At 41.7% G+C, this 21,292-nt stretch overlaps 1 protein-coding gene across 1 annotated transcript in view; it reads right to left on the bottom strand.

Moving 5' to 3' along the window:
- Positions 1 to 21,292, bottom strand: part of LOC126997441 (CB1 cannabinoid receptor-interacting protein 1-like) — a 173,142-nt gene that overhangs the window by 65,934 nt on the left and 85,916 nt on the right. The window contains exon 3 of the mRNA XM_050858533.1: positions 8,104 to 8,248. Coding sequence (XP_050714490.1) covers positions 8,104 to 8,248 — 145 coding nt within the window. The remainder of the gene's footprint in view (positions 1 to 8,103; positions 8,249 to 21,292) is intronic.

A 21,292-nucleotide genomic window follows, 5' to 3' on the forward strand; every position in this document is an offset into this window, starting at 1 on the left:
AACCAATAAAACAGACTAAGAAAAAAAGGAGAGAAAAGAAAAAACACGAATAACCAAGACCAAAAAAGAAAGAAAAAAAGGGAAAATAGGAGATAAAACCCACACCCTCCCTTTTTTCAGCACTCTAAGGAAACCGTGGCAAAAAAAAAAAAAAAAAAAGAATACATAATGCCGCGAACACGTTTTCAGGGGTGACTATAACGCCTTGGAAGAAATTACGTATTCATTTCCTTCCCGCCTTTTTTCCGCCGCGAGAGATTCCTTCAAAGGCGTCACTAGTCAAGACACATTACGCCTCCCCGCACAATTTATGGCGAACACGCAGATGGAGAAATGGCCGAGGAGGAGGAGGAGGAGGAGGGCGAGAACGAGGGCGGAGACGATTGCTGTGAGAAAACGGAAAACGGGAAGCTTGTAGTGGTCAAAGAAAACGGGAAGAACTGAGAAGAGGGATAGAAAATGGGTAAAGAAGGGTAGTAGGGGACTGGATAAGGACGATGATAAGAGGAAACGAAGAACGGGAAACTTATATAGAAATGAGAGAACGGGAAGAAGAAGAATAACTGAGGAAAGGGATGAGAATAAGTAAAGAAAAAGAAGAAGAGGAGGAGGAGGAGGAGGGGGATGTAGGGAGGAAGGTGAGGGAGACATGGGAAAAATAGGTGAGAGAGGAGAGGAGAGAAAAAGGAATGGAGAGAAAGGAGGTAATGAAGGGAAGCCGAGATGATAATGGCCTAGGCGAGAGAGAGAGAGAGAGAGAGAGAGAGAGAGAAACTTATCTACACACACACACACACACACACACACACACACACACACACGTCCCACGCAAACCCTTTTCCCGTAAATAGCAAAACTTCGGCGTAATTCCCAAGTACATTTATTTCGGAGGAGGGAGAGTGGGAAGGGAAGGGGACCGGATATGCAAGGAGAGAATGGGAGGAAGGAAGAAGGAAAGGGAGAGGAAGAGCGAGGGAGGGAGAGGAAGGAAGGAGAGGGAGGGAGGGGGAGGGAGAATAACAAGACGCAGAGGGGGAGATAAAGGACGAGGGGAGAAGTAGGCATTGAGGAAGGGGAAGGAAAGAAGGGGAGGAAAGAGGAGAGAAAGGAAGGAGGGAAAGGGAGGTAAAGTTTTCCTATCTTGTTGCATGCCAGTTTCCTCCTCCTCCTCCTCCTCCTTCATCTCCCTTTCCTCCCCAGACTCCTTCACCACCTCCTTCATCTCCTTCCTCCTCCTCCTTCATTACCTCTACAAGCTCACTTTCATTTCTTTCCTCCTCTTCCCTCACCTTTTCCTCCTCCATTACTTCCATCTCATCATCATCACTCTTCCATATCGCCACCACCACAACCATCACCACCACCACCACTACCACTACCACTACTACTACTACTACTACTACTACTACTACTACTACCACCACTACTACCATTTCAACAGCAACAACAACAACAAGTCACTACTACTACTACTACTACTACTACTACTAATAATAATAATAATAATAATAATAATAATAATAATAATAATGATAGTTTTTTTCACGCCCAGGGACTTACTATCTTATCATTGTCAATATTTGGTAATTTATGAAGGCTGAGAGAGAGAGAGGTGACCTTTTTTTTTGTTTTATTTATTTTGGCCGTGGTGATAAAACTTAAACGTTTAGGTGATCAATCTTCCGTTCTTTTTTACTCTCTCTCTCTCTCTCTCTCTCTCTCTCTCTCTCTCTCTCTCTCTCTCTCTCTCTCTCTCTCTCTCTCTCTCTCTCTCTCTCTCTCTCTCTCTCTCTCTCTTGCGTCATTTTTCTTGTCTTCCTTCGTGTGTTTTCTTTGTTCTGTTAATTTCCTTTTATTTCGCATTTTTTACTTTCATTTGCGAGCTGATTTTTCTTTTTATTTTCTTCGTCTTCCTTCCTTCGCCCACCTTCCTCCTTCCTCAAGTCACTCTTCTCTCCCTCGTTAATCTTCATCTCCATTCTCCGTCACCTCCGCTTACCCTCACCTTTTCCTCACCTCCTTTCCTCTCCTCCACCTCCTCCTCCTCCTCCTGCTCCTTCTCTTCATTATCATTTCACTTCTCTCCCTAATACATCATCATCAGCCAAGTCACCATCATTATCTCATTTTCCTCTCTTACTTTATTTCTTACACTCTGTCTCACTCACTCCTTTACTCATCAATTCACACACTCACACATTTACTCACTCACACATTCAGGCACTCATTTCTTCACTCCCTTCCCTTTCAGTCTGTTAAAAGCACTTGCCTCTCTGTCTGTCTGTATGTGTCTGCTTGTGTCTGTCTACCTGTCTGTGTGTTTATTTCGGCCTGTCTGTCTTTCTGTATATGTTTATCTGTGTGTCTGTATGTACGAATGTGTCTGTCTAAACCTTCCCACTTTGCTTTCTCGTCCTCGTCTTGTGTGAGAAAACGTCGGCTAGTTCTTCAGAAGTTCCTCAGTCGTTTCTCACTTGCTGTTTGAAAAATGTCTTTACTTCACATTCCTTCCTCTCGCTCACCCGCTCACTTACTCACTCGCTCACTTACTCTCTGGCTCACTCTCTCGCTCACTTCCTCTTCCTTACTCTCACTTAAATTCCACTCCATAAATGTTCCTCTTGATTGCGTCTCCTCTCTCTCTCTCTCTATCTATCTATCTCTATCTCTATCTATCTATATTTCTATCTATCTATCTATATCTCTCCGATTCTTTGTTTTCTTTTCCTTTGTCATCTGTATGCAAACTATAATCCATTTTTTTACGTTTTCCTTTTTCTTTCCTTTTTTTACATTTCCCTTTATTTTATCCATTTCATCTACATTTTCCTCTATTTTATCCCTTTTTACATTTTCCTCTATTTTATCCCTTTTTGCATTTTCATTTATTTTACCCTTTATTTACATTTTCCTTTATATTATCCATTATTTTCAAGGAGCAAGTCGTTAACGTTTTTTTTATGGGCGGTGGTGGGTGGGAAAGGTTTATTACGGTTGTTGGTCAGCTTCCTTTCCCTATAAAATATTTCGCGGGACAGGAGATAGCGCGAGTTAACGTGTTTATGGTGACGGCAACGCGGGGAGAGGCAGGCCGCGAGTTAGCTTCACGCCTTTACTCTCCTAGGCTTTACATGGGGACGAGTTGCGGGCAGAATAAACAAGAGAGAAGCGAGTTAATAGGAACATTCGGTGTGTTAGTTAAAAGTATTGATTTTGTATTATTCGTATATTTCTTATTTTTATTATTTTCTTCCTCGTGTCCACTTTGTTTTTCCTAGTTGTTGTTTTTCTTACTTTTCCCCGTGTCGTTTGTTTCCCCTCTTGTTTTTCCTTTGGTTTCCTCCGTGTTTTTCTTATTTCTCACCCATCTTATTTTTCCCCGAGGTCTTTTTTCTGCTGATACTATAGTCTATCTCTTGTAAAGCCTAATATCACACGCATAACGATAATATTCGGTACATCGGTTGAAATTACCAATGCAGCTCTTTTTTCCCCTCGTCATTCCTTTTGTTTTGCCTGTTACTACATTCTACCTTACTGTCAGAATATACAAAAGAAGCAAACCGATAAGAAAACTCGGTATATCACTTAAAATTACCAATCCAATGTTCTTTTTTTCCCTTGTGATTCCTTTTTCTTTCACCTGTTACTCTATTCAACACATGTCAGAATACAAAAGAAGCAAAATAATGAGATAAAAAAACGGTGTATTACTTCAAATTACCAAAGCAGTGTTCTTTTATCCAATCGTAACTATCTTTTCGTCACCTGTTACTCTAATCAACCTCTCGTCAGGCATCGAATCACAAATTACCTGAGCAGACACACTTCCGGGTATCTGTGTGTTAACCGGAAGCGCAAACACCGACCAACCTCCATTAGACTTTGGCGATAATTTCGGGTTGAGTGGCAAGCCGTCTTGAGCCCCGCCCGGTGTGCAGTCCCTGGCCGTTCCTTGTGGATGTTTATGTCCCTCTCGCGGCCAATTCAGAGGCGTTTCCAGGTGTCTGACAATCGAGGTGTTACGACGGAGGATTAGATGAACACTTTGACGCACGCCCCAAGCCTCCTTCTCTTCCTATTCTACCTCTTCCTTTACCTCCTCATTCCCTTTCGCTTTCTCCTCCATCTCCTATCGTCTCATTATCATACCGCTTCTCTTCCCTCTCATCTTCCTTACATCATCATCAGCCTCATCATTTTTTGTTTTACCTTTCTTTTCCTTTGCCTCTTACGCCCTTTCGCTTCTTCCTCCTCCATCTCCCTTCATCTCGTCATTATCATTTCACTTCTCTTCCTTGCTCATCTTTCTTACTCCCAGCATCAGCAGTCTCATTAATTCCCACCTGCTTTCTATTACCATTTATCTCAGTACAGCAATTATTTTCATTCATATTCTTTCATACTTCCTCTCCCACTCCCTCCATATCCTTAATCCTCTCTTCATTATCGTCTCTGTTCTCTCCTTTCTCTTTTTTTTATCATATCACCATCAGTCTCATCACTATTTCCTTCCCCTACTTTCCCTCCCATACAGGACACTAATTCCTTTCATTCATTCTCTTTTTTCTTCCTCCCTCACTTCCTCCATATCCTTAATCCTCTCTTCATTATCATTTTTGTTCTCTCCTTTCTCTCTTTTTTTATCATATCACCATCAGCCTCATCACTATTTCCTTCCCCTACTTTCCCTCCCCATCTATACAGGACACTAATTCCTTTCATTCATTCTCTTTTTTCTTCCTCCCCCACTTCCTCCGTATCCTTAATCCTCTCTTCATTATCATCTCTATTCTCTCCTTTCTCTCTTTTTCTCATATCAGCATCATCTTCATCACTATTTCCTTCCCTTACTTTCCTTCCCCATCTGTTACAGGACACTACTTCCTTTCATTCATTCTCTTTTTTTCTCCCTCCTACGCCGCCGCTTCCCTCTCCCTTCATCTTTCCATTATCATCTCTGTCCTCTCCATTCTCTTCTCTCTTGTATCATCATCATCCTCATCCTTAATTGTTTCACTCGTTTGCTGTCACCATTTATCAAAGCACACCAAAGCCTTCCATTCATTCTCACACTATTTAGTTATATAAGAGGCAGTCAGCTGAACAATCTCCCACGCGCCAAACCACGACGATTGTACCCATGAATACGTACTCATGAGGCCGCTAAACAGGGCAGTAAAGCGGAAACTATGAGCAACGTTACTGCTTGGCGGCATTAATCTAAACTTCAGCGGCAAAAATTGGGATGCAATATAATACGAAGCGCAAGTTAGCCCGCACTCAAGATTGGTGAGGCAGGAAGGAACCCTAACTTCCCGCCACACACACGGGACGAATTTTTTTGCCGTCCACTGAACCTCAAGATATATCGGTGATCTTCTGAACAAACAAAATAAACAAACACTAGAGGAAATGGACGCCTCTAACTGTTATGAATATGTTTTAGGGGAACTCCTAGGCACACACACACACACACACACACACACACACACACACACACACACACACACACACACACACACACACACAGACACACACACAGATGGCGTTCACTTTAATGAGACAAAACATTTACCGTCCACTTTTTTTTACAGTAAAGGAAGCAGCTCAAGGGAAAAAATAGTTGAGAGAGAGAAAAAAGCCCGCTAATCACTGCCCCCGTAAAAAGAGTATAGATGAGTGGCCAAAAGAGAGGTCAGTATCGGGTGAGAGGTGTCTCGATGCTCTCCCTTAACGCAAAGATTTACCGGCAACTTTCTGAACCACAAAATAGAAGAAAATTCGTAGCTCTGCGGCAGAACTTTTTAGCGCTGAAGAAGTGGAGATGCTTAAGTTCTGTATCTCTTCATGTACAAAATCACACAATAAAAAAGAATTCATCAAAGCACACGCGTACACATTTGGTAAGGCTTTCGTAGAGGTTGTGGGTAGTATATCCATGGGTAGCTTTATGAGCCTAGTAATATTTCGACAAGGCTTTCGTAGAGATTGTGCGTAGTAATTCAATGGATCGTTTCATAACCCTAGTGATAGATTAACAAGGCTTCTGCACCATAAATGTCAAAAACACTCATAAGCATCCGACTAATCTCTTGTGTGGCCTTTGAAAATATTTGTTGTGAGAGCCAAAAGCGTCTGCGAATCCGGGACTAAAAAACTAAGGATATTGTGTTTTGAAAGTGGCAAAATATTCTGGAGGCGAGTATCAAGACACCTCTCTACCCTAAATTGACCTCTCTTCTGACCCCGTTCTTTTTCTTTTGTTCGGAGCAGGGCGTAGCGGACTTGTTTTGTTGTGTTTTTGTTTTAATGCCCTTGAACTGGCTCCTCTGCTGTAAAAAAGAAGCATCGTACGAGCCGTGTTAAAAGTTGAATGGTTGATTGAATTACTATTACCGTTACTTAAGAGGCCGAAGGGATGGAGGGCTGTAGCGCAGTGGGGAGCCAAGAGCCGCTACGTGTTATATAAAGGAGAGAAATGGGCGACCTTGAGCCAAACAGCGAGGTTAGTTCTTTTTTTTTTTTTTACAGGCTATGTGGTGGCGTAATTTTTTTTTTCTCCTTGCTACTGCCAAAAGACACGGTTGTACCTGTTCTCTCTCTCTCTCTCTCTCTCTCTCTCTCTCTCTCTCTCTCTCTCTCTCTCTCTCTCTCTCTCTCTCTCTCTCTCTCTCTCTCTCTCTCTCTCTCTCTCTCTCACACACACACACACACACACACACACACACACACACACACACGCACACACACACACACACACACACACACACACACACACACACACACACACACACACACACACACACGGAAAACCCCAAGCTCAAGGTCAGATAAGAATGGGAAATAATGTGTGTGGTGTGTGTGTGTGTGTGTGTGTTCCTGACGTAGAGGAAGTCCGGCGTGAGTGTCCACAAAATGTAACACGGATAAGCCATTACACACACACACACACACACACACACACACACACACACACACACACACACACACACACACACACACACACACACACACACACACACACTAAAATACGATACAATGCCGCAGTAGTATTCAGAAAATTAAAACATAAAACTCGCAGAAATAATAGAATATAAAATACACACAAAAAAATACACCCGCACACAGTAATAGGAGCCCACGAAATTTACACACACAGAAACAAACAAACAACAAAGCAACAATAGAGGAATAACAACAGATATAAAGGAGGGTAAAAACAGTAACACGTATTACTTTTTGAAGTTAAAAAAAAAGAGACAATAGCAAAAAAGGAGAAGTAAAGGCAAAACACACATGAATCTCTGTCACACGCATTTTACTTCACTTCAAAAACAAAACAAATACTGAAAATATGAAAACGGGGTAAAGAAAACATTACCAATTAAAAGGAAAGACCACAAAAGAAACACTGATTTGCGAACGTCTTTTGTTTTCCTTTATTTCTGCCGCCAAATGTTTCCTTTGCTGTAAAATAAAAATACATAGAGAAGAAAACTGGGTTAAAATGAACATCACCATATTAAAACGAAAGACCACAATCACAACAACCCGTCACCACAAACACAACCCGACACCATAAACACAAGAACCCGTCACCACAAACACAACCCGTCACCACAAACACAAGAACCCGTCACCACAAACACAACAACCCGTCACCACAGCACAACAACCCGTCACCACAAACACAAGAACCCGTCACCACAAACACAACAACCCGTCACCACAGCACAACAACCCGTCACCACAAACACAAGAACCCGTCACCACAAACACAAGAACCCGTCACCACAGCACAACAACCCGTCACCACAAACACAAGAACCCGTCACCACAAACACAAGAACCCGTCACCACAGCACAACAACCCGTCACCACAAACACAAGAACCCGTCACCACAGCACAACAACCCGTCACCACAAACACAAGAACCCGTCACCACAGCACAACAACCCGTCACCACAAACACAAGAACCCGTCACCACAGCACAACAACCCGTCACCACAAACACAAGAACCCGTCACCACAAACACAAGAACCCGTCACCACAAACACAAGAACCCGTCACCACAAACACAAGAACCCGTCACCTTACCTGCACGACGAAGGGGATGTCGTCGCGGTGGCCTTTGGGGGAGGGGAGCGCGCCCTCTGTGTGGATGCGGGAGCTGTAGGCTGACGCGGTGGAGTCGTACACCCGCTCCGTCGCCTCCACCTCCTCCCCGCAGATGATCGCCCGCCTGCACCGCCCGCGTCGCCGTCAGGAGGGAGAGAAGGAGAGAGAGAATGGGTCGTTAGTGATGTCTGAATACTTGACTGGATAGAAAGAAAGGGGATAGAGAAGGATTGAAGAAAAAAGATTGGGTTTGGAAGGAAGAGGAAAGAAGAAGAGAGAGAAAAAAAAAGTTATGAAAAAATTGAGGTATATGTAGACCTTTGGGGAGATAATAAACGGAAGGAAAAGGATCAGAGAGAAGAGAGATGGTGTTAGAAGAGGAAAGGAGAATAGGAGAGAGAGGAAGAGAAAAAAGAAAGGTGGTTTTCTGATGCATATATAGACGATTGGAGAAAAAGAGAAGGGGAGGAAAAGGAGGACAGGTGAGAAAATATTGAGTTAAAGGGAAAAGGGAAAGAAGAAATAGGGGAGAAAGAAATAGGGGAAAAGGAGAACCCGTGAGAAAATATTGAGTTAAGGGGGAAAAGGGAAAGGAGAAATAGGGGAGTTTGAGAAAAAGACAGACTCAAACACTTTAAAAACGAGACAGACAGACAGACAGACAGACAGACAGACAGACAAAGGCAGGCAGGTAGGTTAGGTTTAAACATGACTGAGAGAGAGCTTAAGACCAAGATAAGCTGAGAGTTGAAGATGAAAGGAGAGGTTAATAGCTGGAGGAGGAGGGAGAAGTTGGAGAAGGTAGTGCTTGTGGTGGTAAAGTGGAAAAACAGTAAAAGAGTGATAAAAAGAAGCGACGGAGAAAAAGTTACAAGAGAAAGCAGTGAAGGACAAGAAGAAATAGACGAAGAATATGGAAATAATTGCGACTGATTAGAAAAAAAAATAGTGAAAAGAGTATCAATGGAAAAGTTAATACAGACTGAAAACGAGGAATAGAAAAAAAAAGAGAAATGAGATGAAAAGAGAAATAGCAAGTTACGTGTTTGAGATATTCCAGTAAGTGTTATCTGGAAAGTAAATTACAAAGACTTCAATTTGAGGTCATACAGAAAGATGAGAATATGATATGAGAAGGATATGATGTATAAAAGAGAAAGAGAAAAAGAAAAAGAATACAGGAAATGTTAATATAAGGGCACATATCTCAAAAAGCTACCCAAACCTCTTCTTGGCATAATTAAAAACAAAAAAAACAATGAGCTACATTTTTTTATGATTCAGAAGTAAAAAAAGTAAAACTACACATGATGACAGCGTGACATTTACACAGAATGAAATATTAATCCAAAGCTAGAAAATAGAAAAAAAATATATGATGCCCAAAGAGAGAAAAATGGATATAAAAATGAAACAAAGAAAGGGAATGATAAATTACGGGTGAGGGGAAGAAAAGAATGAAGGAAGGAAAGGAAAGGAAACAAACGAAGAATGGACGAAATGAAGAATAAAAAAATATTGAGAATACTATTAGGAAGAAAGGGAGCGATACAATAAAGACCGATTTCTATATCTAATTACTTGATTTTTTCACTCAGTTCTGGTATTGTTTTCATTTAATTTCAGTTTCTACCATTTAATTAGAAAAAAATACACCATTCTTTATGTGTGTGTGTGTGTCTATGTTTGTGTGTGTGTGTGTGTGTGTGTGTGTGTGTGTGAGAGAGAGAGAGAGAACACAACAATATCTGCATGTTGAATTGACTCACTTGGTACACGAGAGGGCAATTTCTCTCTCTCTCTCTCTCTCTCTCTCTCTCTCTCTCTCTCTCTCTCTCTCTCTCTCTCTCTCTCTCAGTTGCAGATGTTATTGTTGTTTTAGTAAGCTATAGTAACTTAATTTACATATAAATGCTTGACTTGCTATAAACATTTGTATATAAACAGTGATAAAGGGCAAAGATACGAAGAGAAGAGGAGGAGGAGGAAGAGGAAGAGGAATAAGAGGAGGAGGCGGAAGAAGAGGAGGAGGCGGAAGAAGAGGAGGAGGCGGAAGAAGAGGAGGAGGCGGAAGAAGAGGAGGAAGAGAAGGAGGAGAGGAGGAAAGGGGAGCGAAGATGCATATTCAGATTGTCCCTTTATAATGATTATGTGTGTGTGTGTGTGTGTGTGTGTGTGTGTGTGTGTGTGTGTGTGTGTGTGTGTGTGTGTGTGTGTGTGTGTGTGTGTGTGTGTGTGCGCGGGAGGAGGAGGAGGAATAATAAGAAAACGAAGATAAAGGACGGAAAAGGAAAAGGGTAAGATAGATACAAGAAAAAAATAAGTAATAGGGAGGAGGAATATAGGTGAGATAAGAGACGAAGGTGAAAAAAGAGGTAGGAGGAGGAGGAGGAGGAGGAGGAGGAGGAGGTTACTGCTCGTTATCCCCCATCAAGCAGCAAACCACCTTCTCTTCCTCCTCCTCCTCCTCCCTTTCTTCCTCTTCTTCGCGTCACGTAACTTAAGATTGGGGTCAGCCTTTGTTGTTTTAAAGTCTTATAATAATGATAATATGAATAAGAACAATCACCACCACCATCATCACCACCACCATCATCACCACCACCATCACCACCATCACCATCACCATCACCATCACCACCACCATCACCACCACCACCATTATCATCATCATCATCATCATCATCATCATAACCACCTTCATCACCATCATCATTAGCCTCGCCATAACACCATCATCACCACACAAAACATCTCACAATTAGTTCGAGATTAGTGTTCGAATTGGCAACATTTCTTCTACTTTCTCCTTCCTCTTTTTTTCCATTTTCTTCGCTGATTGTCCGCTAATGGCTCTTCGCAGGTTAGGCCCTTACTCTCAGACGCTCTTGGCTCACAACAAATATTTCCAGATGCCACAAGAGAGATTAGTCGTATTTTCATGAGTGCTTTTTAAATATCCATGGCGCAGAAGCCTTGTCAAACTATCACTAGGCTCATAAAAACTACCCATGGAAATACTAACAAAACCTCTACGAAAGCCTTATAAAATATGTGTGTGTATGACCCGTATTCTTAAACGTCTTCGGCTCTCACAACAAACACTTCCAAGGGTCACAAAGGAGATTGTAGTCGGGTTTTCAAGAGTATTTTTCATATCCATGGTGCAGAAGACTTGTCAAACTATCACCAGGCTCATAAATCTACCTTTGGCAATACTAACACAACCTCTACGAAAGCCTTATCATATGCGGTAGTGTAAGCCCCGAGAGGTTTATTAAGGGCCAGTTTTATAGTCCAGTACAGCAAATTTATAAGCTCGCCAACCAAACAGAAAATTTATTAAGGGCCAGTTTTATAGTCCAATACAGCAAATTTATAAGCTCGCCAACCAAATAGAAAATAAGACGAAAATTCATTGTACAAAAGCTCTAGTGTTTGGCGTTGATATAAAAAGGAGGAAATTATAGGAAACCACACAGGAAATCTCTCTAGCATCTGGCACTGAGTAGAAATAACGGATCATTGTGGAGAATATAGTTTGGTTTGGGCGCTTACAATGACTCGGCGTTGGACTGTGGCCGTGGAATCGAACCCCTTAGGCCGAGTGCGTGGAGTGGAGGGCGTGGCTGATCGGTGGTACTCTAATGAAGGGAAGGAAGGGGAGACTTTATCCATGTTCCATTCCCTTTTCCTCCCTTCCTTACATCCCTTCACTCTACATCCTTCGTTTGGTTTGTTTCTCTTCCCCTCCTTGTTTGCTTCTCTCCATCCTTCCATTCTTTATCCTATCACTCCCTTTCTTCCTAATAGTATTCTTAATATTTTTTTTATTCTTCATTTCGTCCATTCTTCGTTTGTTTCCTTTCCTTTCCTTCCTTCCTTCTTTCCTTCCTTCCCCTCATCCCTAATTTATCATTCCCTCTGTATCATTTTTATATCCATTTTTCTCTCTTTGGGCTTTATGTATTTTTTTTCTATTTCCTAACTTTGGATTAATATTTCATTCAGTGTATTCTTGTTTTCTTGTTTTCTTGTTTTCTTAGTTTCTTTATTTAGTTTCTTACAAGACTTTTCAGCTAATCAGATCCACTCTCCTCCTTTTCCTCCTCCTCCTCCTCCTCCTCCTCCTCCTCCTCCTCCTCCTCCTCCTCTTCCTCCTCCTCCTCCTCCTCCTTCTCCTCCTCCTCTTCCTGCTCCTCCTCCTCCATTCATTATATTTATCGTTATTTACTCCTCATTTCAACAGCATTCCATTCTCTCTCTCTCTCTCTCTCTCTCTCTCTCTCTCTCTCTCTCTCTCTCTCTCTCTCTCTCTCTCTCTCTCTCTCTCTCTCACATCCTCCTCCTCCTCCTCCTCCTCCTCCTCCTCCTCTTCCTCTTCCTGCTACTTACTCTCCTCCTTACTCTTCCTTCGTCTAGTTAACCTTGCACATACATCTATTTACCTTCCTCTTCCTCCTCTTCCTCCTCTGCTTCCTCCTCTTCCCCCTCCTCCTCCTCCTCCTCTTTCTGCCCTACCACTTCTACTCTTATCAGACGCACTTCCTTCTCCTCCCCCCCCCTTCCTCCTCCTCTCTCTGTGTTCAATTAACCCTCCTCCTCCTCCTCCTCCTCCTCCTCCCTGCCCTAGTCGCTTTCTGGATGAACATATATTTGGCGAGAGCTGATAAGAGATAAGGTCTGATAGCGGGCTTTTTCGAGGGCGACCTTCAGCTGTTGACCTTGAGAGAGAGAGAGAGAGAGAGAGAGAGAGAGGGAGAGGGAGGGGGAGGGAGAAGAGGGAGCAGTAACGAGTAATATACAGAATGGATGTGTTGAGAGTACAATCATATTAGTGTTGGTTCTGAACCCCTTTAAGTCGTATTAGTGTTTGTCATGTAGTGTTAGCGTTGTTGTTGTTGTTTTTATTATTGTTATTATTATTGGTACGTTGTTAATGTTATCGATGCTCTCTGTTCTCTTTCTTATTGCTTTTGTGTATTTTTGTTATTACTACGATATATTATAGTTTCAGGGTTACGGAGAGAGAGAGAGAGAGAGAGAGAGAGAGAAAAAAAATCAATCATAATAAACAAAAACCATTAAGGTAAAAACAAAAAAGTAGCCCACCCCACCTCACTAATGCCTCAGTACCAATAGGATCAGACTCTCTTTGAAGGGGATCGGGAACACCTTTAGGCTCTCACGTGAACAATAGACGCCTGGAACCTGTTGTCAGAGTGCCGCTTCCTGTGTCGCCGCCCACACCGCCCACGCCTCTATACTTACTCTCTCTGTCTCTCTCTCTCTCTCTCTCTCTCTCTCTCTCTCTCTCTCTCTCTCTCTCTCTCTCTCTCTCTCTCTCTCTCTCTCTCTCTCTCTCTCTCTCTCTCTCTCTCTCTCTCTCTCTCAATAAATTTAAAAAAAAAAGAAATAAAAAAAGAGGAACTATCTTTTTTTCTGTTTTTCCGCTTAGACTCAAAATATAACGAGTAAAAAGTATATAAGTTTTGTTTCGTTGCTAAGGACACATTCTTACTTGCATTATTTTCTTCATTTTTTTTTGTCATAGTGAAATAAAGGGCAATGTATAAATTTTTGTTACGTGAATTAAGAAAAGAATCATGTTTTCATCTATTTTGTGTGTGATGCAAAACGACGAGTTGAATTTTAAAGTATAATGTTAGAATGTAGTTAAGGTGCTAATTCCATCGGCCTTTAACTTTTTTTATCATTTACTTTCCTGTAGAGACAAAATGCAAGAGGTAGGACTAATGTGTGTTTGACCTGCGTCCTCTTGTTCACTTCTTCAAAAATAACAGCAGGATAAAGAGGAGATAAGGATAAAAGTGTTTGTTAGCTGGAGAATAACAAAGACGAGAGAAAAAACAAAGGATATGAGAAAAACAATAAAGAAATAAGACGAAAAAAATGAGTCTTTTACTATATGAGGGAAAAACAAAAAGACTAGAGAAAAAATAGAAAAAAAAAAGCAAAAAATAATAAAAAAAGGAGAGCGTGTTTGTTGACTTGGGAAAATGACTTAATCCGAACTTAAGCGAATTTATCAACAAGGATAAAAACAACTTAATCCACAATCCTTTAAGTAATGGCTCACGTGTAATGCATTGAGATTTACAAGTTAACGATTGTTTTTGGCATCAACTTTCTTTATCTCTCTTCTCTGTTTAGTCTTTGCACCTCTCCTTGCCTCTCCTCTTTATCTCGCGTTTCTGTCTAGTCTTTCCATCATTCATTGTCATTCCTCTTTCTCTGTCTCTCTTTTCTGTTTAGTCTTTCCATCATTCCCTGTCATTCCTCTTTCTCTGTCTCCCTTTTCTGTCTAGTCTTTCCACCATTCCCCGTCATTCCTCTTTCTCTGTCTCCCTTTTCTGTCTTGTCTTTCCACCATTCCCCGTCATTCCTCTTTCTCTGTCTCCCTTTTCTGTCTAGTCTTTCCACCATTCCCTGTCATTCCTCTTTCTCTGTCTCCCTTTTCTGTCTAGTCTTTCCACCATTCCCCGTCATTCCTCTTTCTCTGTCTCCCTTTTCTGTTTAGTCTTTCCACCATTCCCCGCTATTCCTCTTTCTCTGTCTCCCTTTTTCTGTCAAGTCTTTCCACCATTGCCCGTCATTCCTCTTTCTCTGTCTCCCTTTTCTGTCTAGTCTTTCCATCATTCATTGTCATTCCTCTTTCTCTGTCTCCCTTTTTCTGTCAAGTCTTTCCACCATTGCCCGTCATTCCTCTTTCTCTGTCTCCCTTTTCTGTCTAGTCTTTCCACCATTCCCTGTCATTCCTCTTTCTCTGTCTCCCTTTTTCTGTCTAGTCTTTCCACCATTCCCCGTCATTCCTCTTTCTCTGTCTCTCTTTTCTGTCTAGTCTTTCCACCATTCCCCGTCATTCCTCTTTCTCTGTCTCCCTTTTCTGTTTAGTCTTTCCACCATTCCCCGTCATTCCTCTTTCTCTGTCTCTTTTCTGTCTAGTCTTTCCACCATTCCCCGTCATTCCTCTTTCTCTGTCTCCCTTTTCTGTTTAGTCTTTCCACCATTCCCCGTCATTCCTCTTTCTCTGTCTCCCTTTTCTGTCTAGTCTTTCCACCATTCCCCGTCATTCCTCTTTCTCTGTCTCCCTTTTCTGTCTAGTCTTTCCACCATTCCCCGTCATTCCTCTTTCTCTATCTCTCTTTTCTGTCTAGTCTTTCCACCATTCCCTGTCATTCCTCTTTCTCTATCTCTCTTTTCTGTCTAGTCTTTCCACCATTCCCTGTCATTCCTCTTTCTCTGTCTCCCTTTTCTGTCTAGTCTTTCCACCATTCCCCGTCATTCCTCTTTCTCTGTCTCCCTTTTCTGTCTAGTCTTTCCACCATTCCCCGTCATTCCTCTTTCTCTGTCTCCCTTTTCTGTCTAGTCTTTCCACCATTCCCCGTCATTCCTCTTTCTCTATCTCTCTTTTCTGTCTAGTCTTTCCACCATTCCTCACCATTCCTCTTTCTCTGTCTCCCTTTTTCTGTCTAGTCTTTCCACCATTCCCCGTCATTCCTCTTTCTCTGTCTCCCTTTTCTGTCTAGTCTTTCCACCATTCCTCGTCATTCCTCTTTCTCTGTCTCCCTTTTCTGTGTAGTCTTTCCACCATTCCTCGCTATTCCTCTTTCTCTGTCTCCCTTTTCTGTCTAGTCTTTCCACCATTCCCCGTCATTCCTCTTTCTCTGTCTCCCTTTTTCTGTCTAGTCTTTCCACCATTCCCTGTCATTCCTCTTTCTCTATCTCTCTTTTCTGTCTAGTCTTTCCACCATTCCCTGTCATTCCTCTTTCTCTGTCTCCCTTTTCTGTCTAGTCTTTCCACCATTCCCCGTCATTCCTCTTTCTCTGTCTCCCTTTTCTGTCTAGTCTTTCCACCATTCCCCGTCATTCCTCTTTCTCTATCTCTCTTTTCTGTCTAGTCTTTCCACCATTCCCCGTCATTCCTCTTTCTCTATCTCTCTTTTCTGTCTAGTCTTTCCACCATTCCCCGTCATTCCTCTTTCTCTATCTCTCTTTTCTGTCTAGTCTTTCCACCATTCCCCGTCATTCCTCTTTCTCTGTCTCCCTTTTCTGTGTAGTCTTTCCACCATTCCCCGCCATTCCTCTTTCTTTGTCTCCCTTTTTCTGTCTAGTCTTTCCACCATTCCCCGTCATTCCTCTTTCTCTGTCTCCCTTTTCTGTCTAGTCTTTCCATCATTCCCCGTCATTCCTCTTTCTTTGTCTCCCTTTTTCTGTCTAGTCTTTCCACCATTCCCCGTCATTCCTCTTTCTCTGTCCCCCTTTTTATGTCTAGTCTTTCCAGCATTCCTTATCATTCCTCTTTCTTTATCTCTCTTCTCTGTTTAGTCTTTCCATCATTCCCTGTCATTTTTCTTTCTTTATCTCCCTTTTCTGTCAAGTCTTTCCACCATTCCCCGCCATTCCTTCACGTAATTCCTTCTATTTATCTCAGCGTTATGAACTCTTGGCCTGCTAAGAATGTCCCACGAATAAGAAGGAAATTAATCTTACCTCACCTCTCTCTCTCTCTCTCTCTCTCTCTCTCTCTCTCTCTCTCTCTCTCTCTCTCATTATCTACCCTCCCCGTTGGCTCCTTCCTTCTGCATTCACTCTCACACTCTCGGTCTGTCTGAGAGTGAGGAGAATGGGATGAATGGATGAATGAAAGGGACAACTGGCTTATTTTTTTTGTTTATTGTTTCCTCTTCACCATTCCTTCTCTTCCGTCATTCTCCTCCATCATTCTCTTCAGTCATTTTCTTCCGTTGTTTTCTTCCCTCAGTCTCTTCCATCATTCTCTTATATCCTTCTCTTCCATCATTTTTTTATTGTTTCCTTCTCACCATTCCTTCTCTTCCGTCATTCTCTTCCGTCATTCTCTTCCATTATTCCATCATTCCATCATTCTCCTATATCCTTCTCTTCCATCATTTTTTATCGTTTCCTTCTCTCCATTTCTTCTCCATCATCTTATTTCTTCCCCATTCACCATTCATTCATTCGACAATAAAGGGATAAAAATACGGTATAATAAAAAAAAGTAATAGATAGGATACAGTAAAAATAAGATTGATAATAAATATGATAATGTAAAAATAAAAATGTTGAAAAAATGATAGTGAAAATATGAATAATAGATAATGAATACAAGCGCGATACGTGTATATACAAAACGCTAAACTTGAATGTATCTGAAAACTAGACCAGAAAAAGAGCGATTCTGAAATATCTTGAAAAGTGATGGAAAAGAAGATTGTTTGAAAAGACCATAAATAAAATGAAACTCAGTCCGTAAAATTATGGAAACTCAATCGCTCGACGCCAGAAAACTCACATATCGATTAAAATGTGAGACTGAAAGCGAATATTTCAATACTAGGGAGAAAAAGAAGGAGGGTAACGCTTAAGAAAATATAAAAAATAATAAAAATACACACACACACACACACACACACACACACACACACACACACACACACACACACACACACACACACACACACACACACTTTTATTTGGTTCATGGTTCTCTCCTCTTTTAATCACTGGACACATGGAGCGTTTAACTGGATGAGAGAGAGAGAGAGAGAGAGAGAGAGAGAGAGAGAGAGAGAGAGAGAGAGAGAGAGAGAGAGATGGAAGGCCGTCACGTCTGTTGTATTTTTGTGTTCGTTCACTTTTTTTAATCACCTTAAAAGCGCTATGACGCCCCTTTCTCTCTCTCTCTCTCTCTCTCTCTCTCTCTCTCTCTCTCTCTCTCTCTCTCTCTCTCTCTCTCTTCGTTTTATTTCAATTTCTCCTTTCACCATTTTCTTCTAACCGTTTTTTTTTTTTTTTCATTTAGTCATCCTTTCCAACCTCTTTCCATTTTCCTTACAATCGTCTTTCCCGTTTTCTTCTTCTCCTTTCCTCTCTTCTGTTCTTTCGAGTTATTTTCACATCGCTTTATAACTTTTTCCCTCCTATTTTCTCTTTATTATTCTTTCTTTCCTTCTCCATCTGGCGTTTCAAAACTAGCAGTCTGGCTTTTAACATTCTCCAATTCTCGTTTTTATCTTCCTTCTTTTTCTTTCTTCTTTATTCTTTATTCTCCTCCAGCATTTTATTTCTTTTTTTTTTTCCATCTGTTTCCTTCAAATTACCATCTTGACTTAACATTTTCCTTTTCTCGTTTGCATCTTCCTTTTTTTTTTCTTTCGTTCTTTCTTCTTCTCCTTCATCATTTCATTTCTGCACATCATCATTTATTCCTTTTTTCATGTCTTCAAAATTACCGTCTGACATTTTACATTTATCTTTTCTCGTTTCCTCCTCCTCCTCCTCCTCTTCTTCATTCCTTCCTTCTTTTCCATCCTCTCATTTCTTCCCATCGCCATTAATTTTTTTTTCCATCTGCCGCTTTCAAATTACTCACTTGCTTTTTACATTTTCCTTTTCTCATTTTCTCCTCGACATTCCTCTTCCCCCATCACTCACTTCCCTTCTATATTCCGTTTCCACCTAATCCTCCTCCTCCTCCTCCTATGTGACAGCTTTCCCCACTTAAACAATTATTTCCCTCATCATTTCTTTTTTTTTCCTCGTTTCCTTTCTCGCTCTCTCTATCCTTCCCGTCCTGGTTCATTATCCCACTTTTTCTCTTTACTTTCATGGATGTTTCTCAAAATTCACCGCTAGTCTAATCCACATAACAATTGATGGCTCTTCTCTTTGTAAATGTTGAATGTGTGTGTGTGTGTGTGTGTGTGTGTGTGTGTGTGTGTGTGTGTGTGTGTGTGTGTGTTTCCATGTATTAATTTTCACTATTCTACTATTATTCTTACTATCTACATATATTACCGTTTTTTTCACGTATTTTACAGAGCATCTTTACTGTAACTTCATCTTTTTCAATTCCCATTCTTTCCCTTCATCTTTTATAGCCTTGTTTTGTTGTATGTGTGCGGAGTGTGTATATCCACATTTATTTTTTTCTTATGTATCTCAATATTTCACACAGCATCTTCATCATAACTTCATCTTCTTCAACACCCTTCCAATGGCCTTCGTCTTCTCCAGCCTCGTGTATGTGTTTCTACGTTTATTTTTACTGAGCATCTTCATTATAACGTTATTTTCTGTTCTCTTTCAATTCCCTCGTTTCTTCCAGCCTCGTCTTCTCATCATTCACTCAAGAACAAGCACCAAGAGAGTTAACCAATGGGTGGGGACAGAGGAGGTGGAGATGGGGACTGTTGGAGAGTTAAAGGAGGGGATGAAAGGGGAGGAGGAGTAAACAAATGTAGATGAAAGGGAAAGGGAAGGAAAGGGGAAAAAAAGGTGAGGAGAAGTAGGGAAAAGGAAGAAATGGTAACAGAGGAAATGAAGGAAGAATGTTGGAGGAATGGGAATAGTGTTAGGAGGGAAAATGGAGTGAAAGGAGAGAGAGAAAAGGGGGAGGGAGGGAGTGTAGGCTATCATTGAAAGGGGAACGTAGGATAGAGAGAAAAAGAGAGGGAGAGGGAGAGAAAAAAAAAGTGGTTTATGTCTGAAAGAAAGGAAGTTGTCGCCGATAAGAAAAAAAAAGGATTATAAGTCTTGAGAGAGAGAGAGAGAGAGAGAGAGAGAGAGAGAGAGAGAGAGAGAGAGAGAATAAAAAAAAGAGAAGCGAGTGAAGGAGTGATCATGTGGGTGTCAGTTTGTGGACATTTTGGACTGTGTGGAGAAGGGAGAGCGTGGGTGGATTGGCGTGGAGGGGGAGGAGGGGTCAAGGGGGGGGCTAGTGGGCTTTATTGGGCGGGTTTGGGCTGGTTGGGCGGGGTGTTAGTGGGCGGGTCACGTCTTCCAGCCCACCGCCCAAATCTCGGTCGTGCCCAGCGTTATACCAAATTATCGTACTCAGCGCATTGCATTTTTGTAGTTTCTGACCGATAACTATAGCAAAAAAGAACGAAACCCATCAATATTTAACAGTTTTAACGCTAACTTTAATTTCCTATCGTTATTTGTGAGGTTACGACAGTCTTGGAGCCTAAAAATGATAAATGGAATGTTCAGTGTACGACAGTTTGGCAACGTTGGGTCTTGTCTCACAGTCCTTTCCCCTGGGTTCGATCACCCCACACACACCCCTCCCTCCTCCCTACCCTTCCCTCCCTCCCCCTATTCTCCCTTTACTTTGTCCCCAGCACGCACCTCCTCCACCCCTCAGCCTCCCTCCTCCACTCCTCCTCCTCCTCCTCCTCCTTCCCGTTTTTTTTTTCTTTTCTCCCTTCGTTTTTCCTGTATCTTTTTTTCTGTCTTTTTCTCTTCCCATTTTCTATTTTTATTACTCTCATCCACTTTTTTTTTTTATTTCTCCTATTTCCTCCATTTTCTTTTCGTTCTCTCCTCCTTTCCCTCCCTTTCTTCTTTTCTTCTTTCCCCCTTTCTCTTCCTTCCTAACCTGACTTTCTAAAAATCCCTTTCTCTCCTATTCAATCCTCCCATTCTCTCTCTCTCTCTCTCTCTCTCTCTCTCTCTCTCTCTCTCTCTCTCTCTCTCTCTCTCTCTCTCTCTCTCTCTCTCTCTCTCTCTCTCTCTCTCTCTCTCTCTCTCTCTCTCTCTCTCTCTCTCTCTCTCTCTCTCTCTCTCTCTCTCTCTCTCTCTCTCTCTCTCTCTCTCTCTCTCTCTCTCTCTCTCAGCCCATCCATCCAGTTCTTAAGAGGAGAGAAGGATGGATTGCAGGAGGAGGAGGAGGAGGAAGAGGAGGAGGAGGAGGAGGAGGAGGAAGGAAGGCACGAAGGGAACAGTGGGGAAGGTCATGCTTTTTTATCTTTCTCTCTCTCTTCGTTTCTATTAAAATCAATTATATCCTTTCCTTTCTTCTGTTATTCATTTTAGTCTCCTTTTCCTTCCTCTTCCTCCTTTTCCTTCCTCTCCTCTCCGTTCCTCTCCTCTCCGTTCCTACTTTCTTTCTCTATTATCCATTCTCTACTCCTATACCATACTTAGTCTTTATCCCATCTCTCCTCTTTTCTCTTTTTTTCTTTTTTCCTTTCCTACTTTCTTTTTCTTTTCTACTTTCCTCTTTCCTCTATCTTTTTTTCTGGATCTCTTTCCAACTTTCTACTTTTACTGTTTTCATCCACTCTTCTTTCCATTTTCTCTGCTCTTTTCCTCCACTTCTCTCTGCCGCTTTGCATCT

Source organism: Eriocheir sinensis, chromosome 12 (genome assembly GCF_024679095.1).
Source record: "Eriocheir sinensis breed Jianghai 21 chromosome 12, ASM2467909v1, whole genome shotgun sequence".
NCBI classification, from domain to species: Eukaryota; Metazoa; Arthropoda; class Malacostraca; order Decapoda; family Varunidae; genus Eriocheir; species Eriocheir sinensis.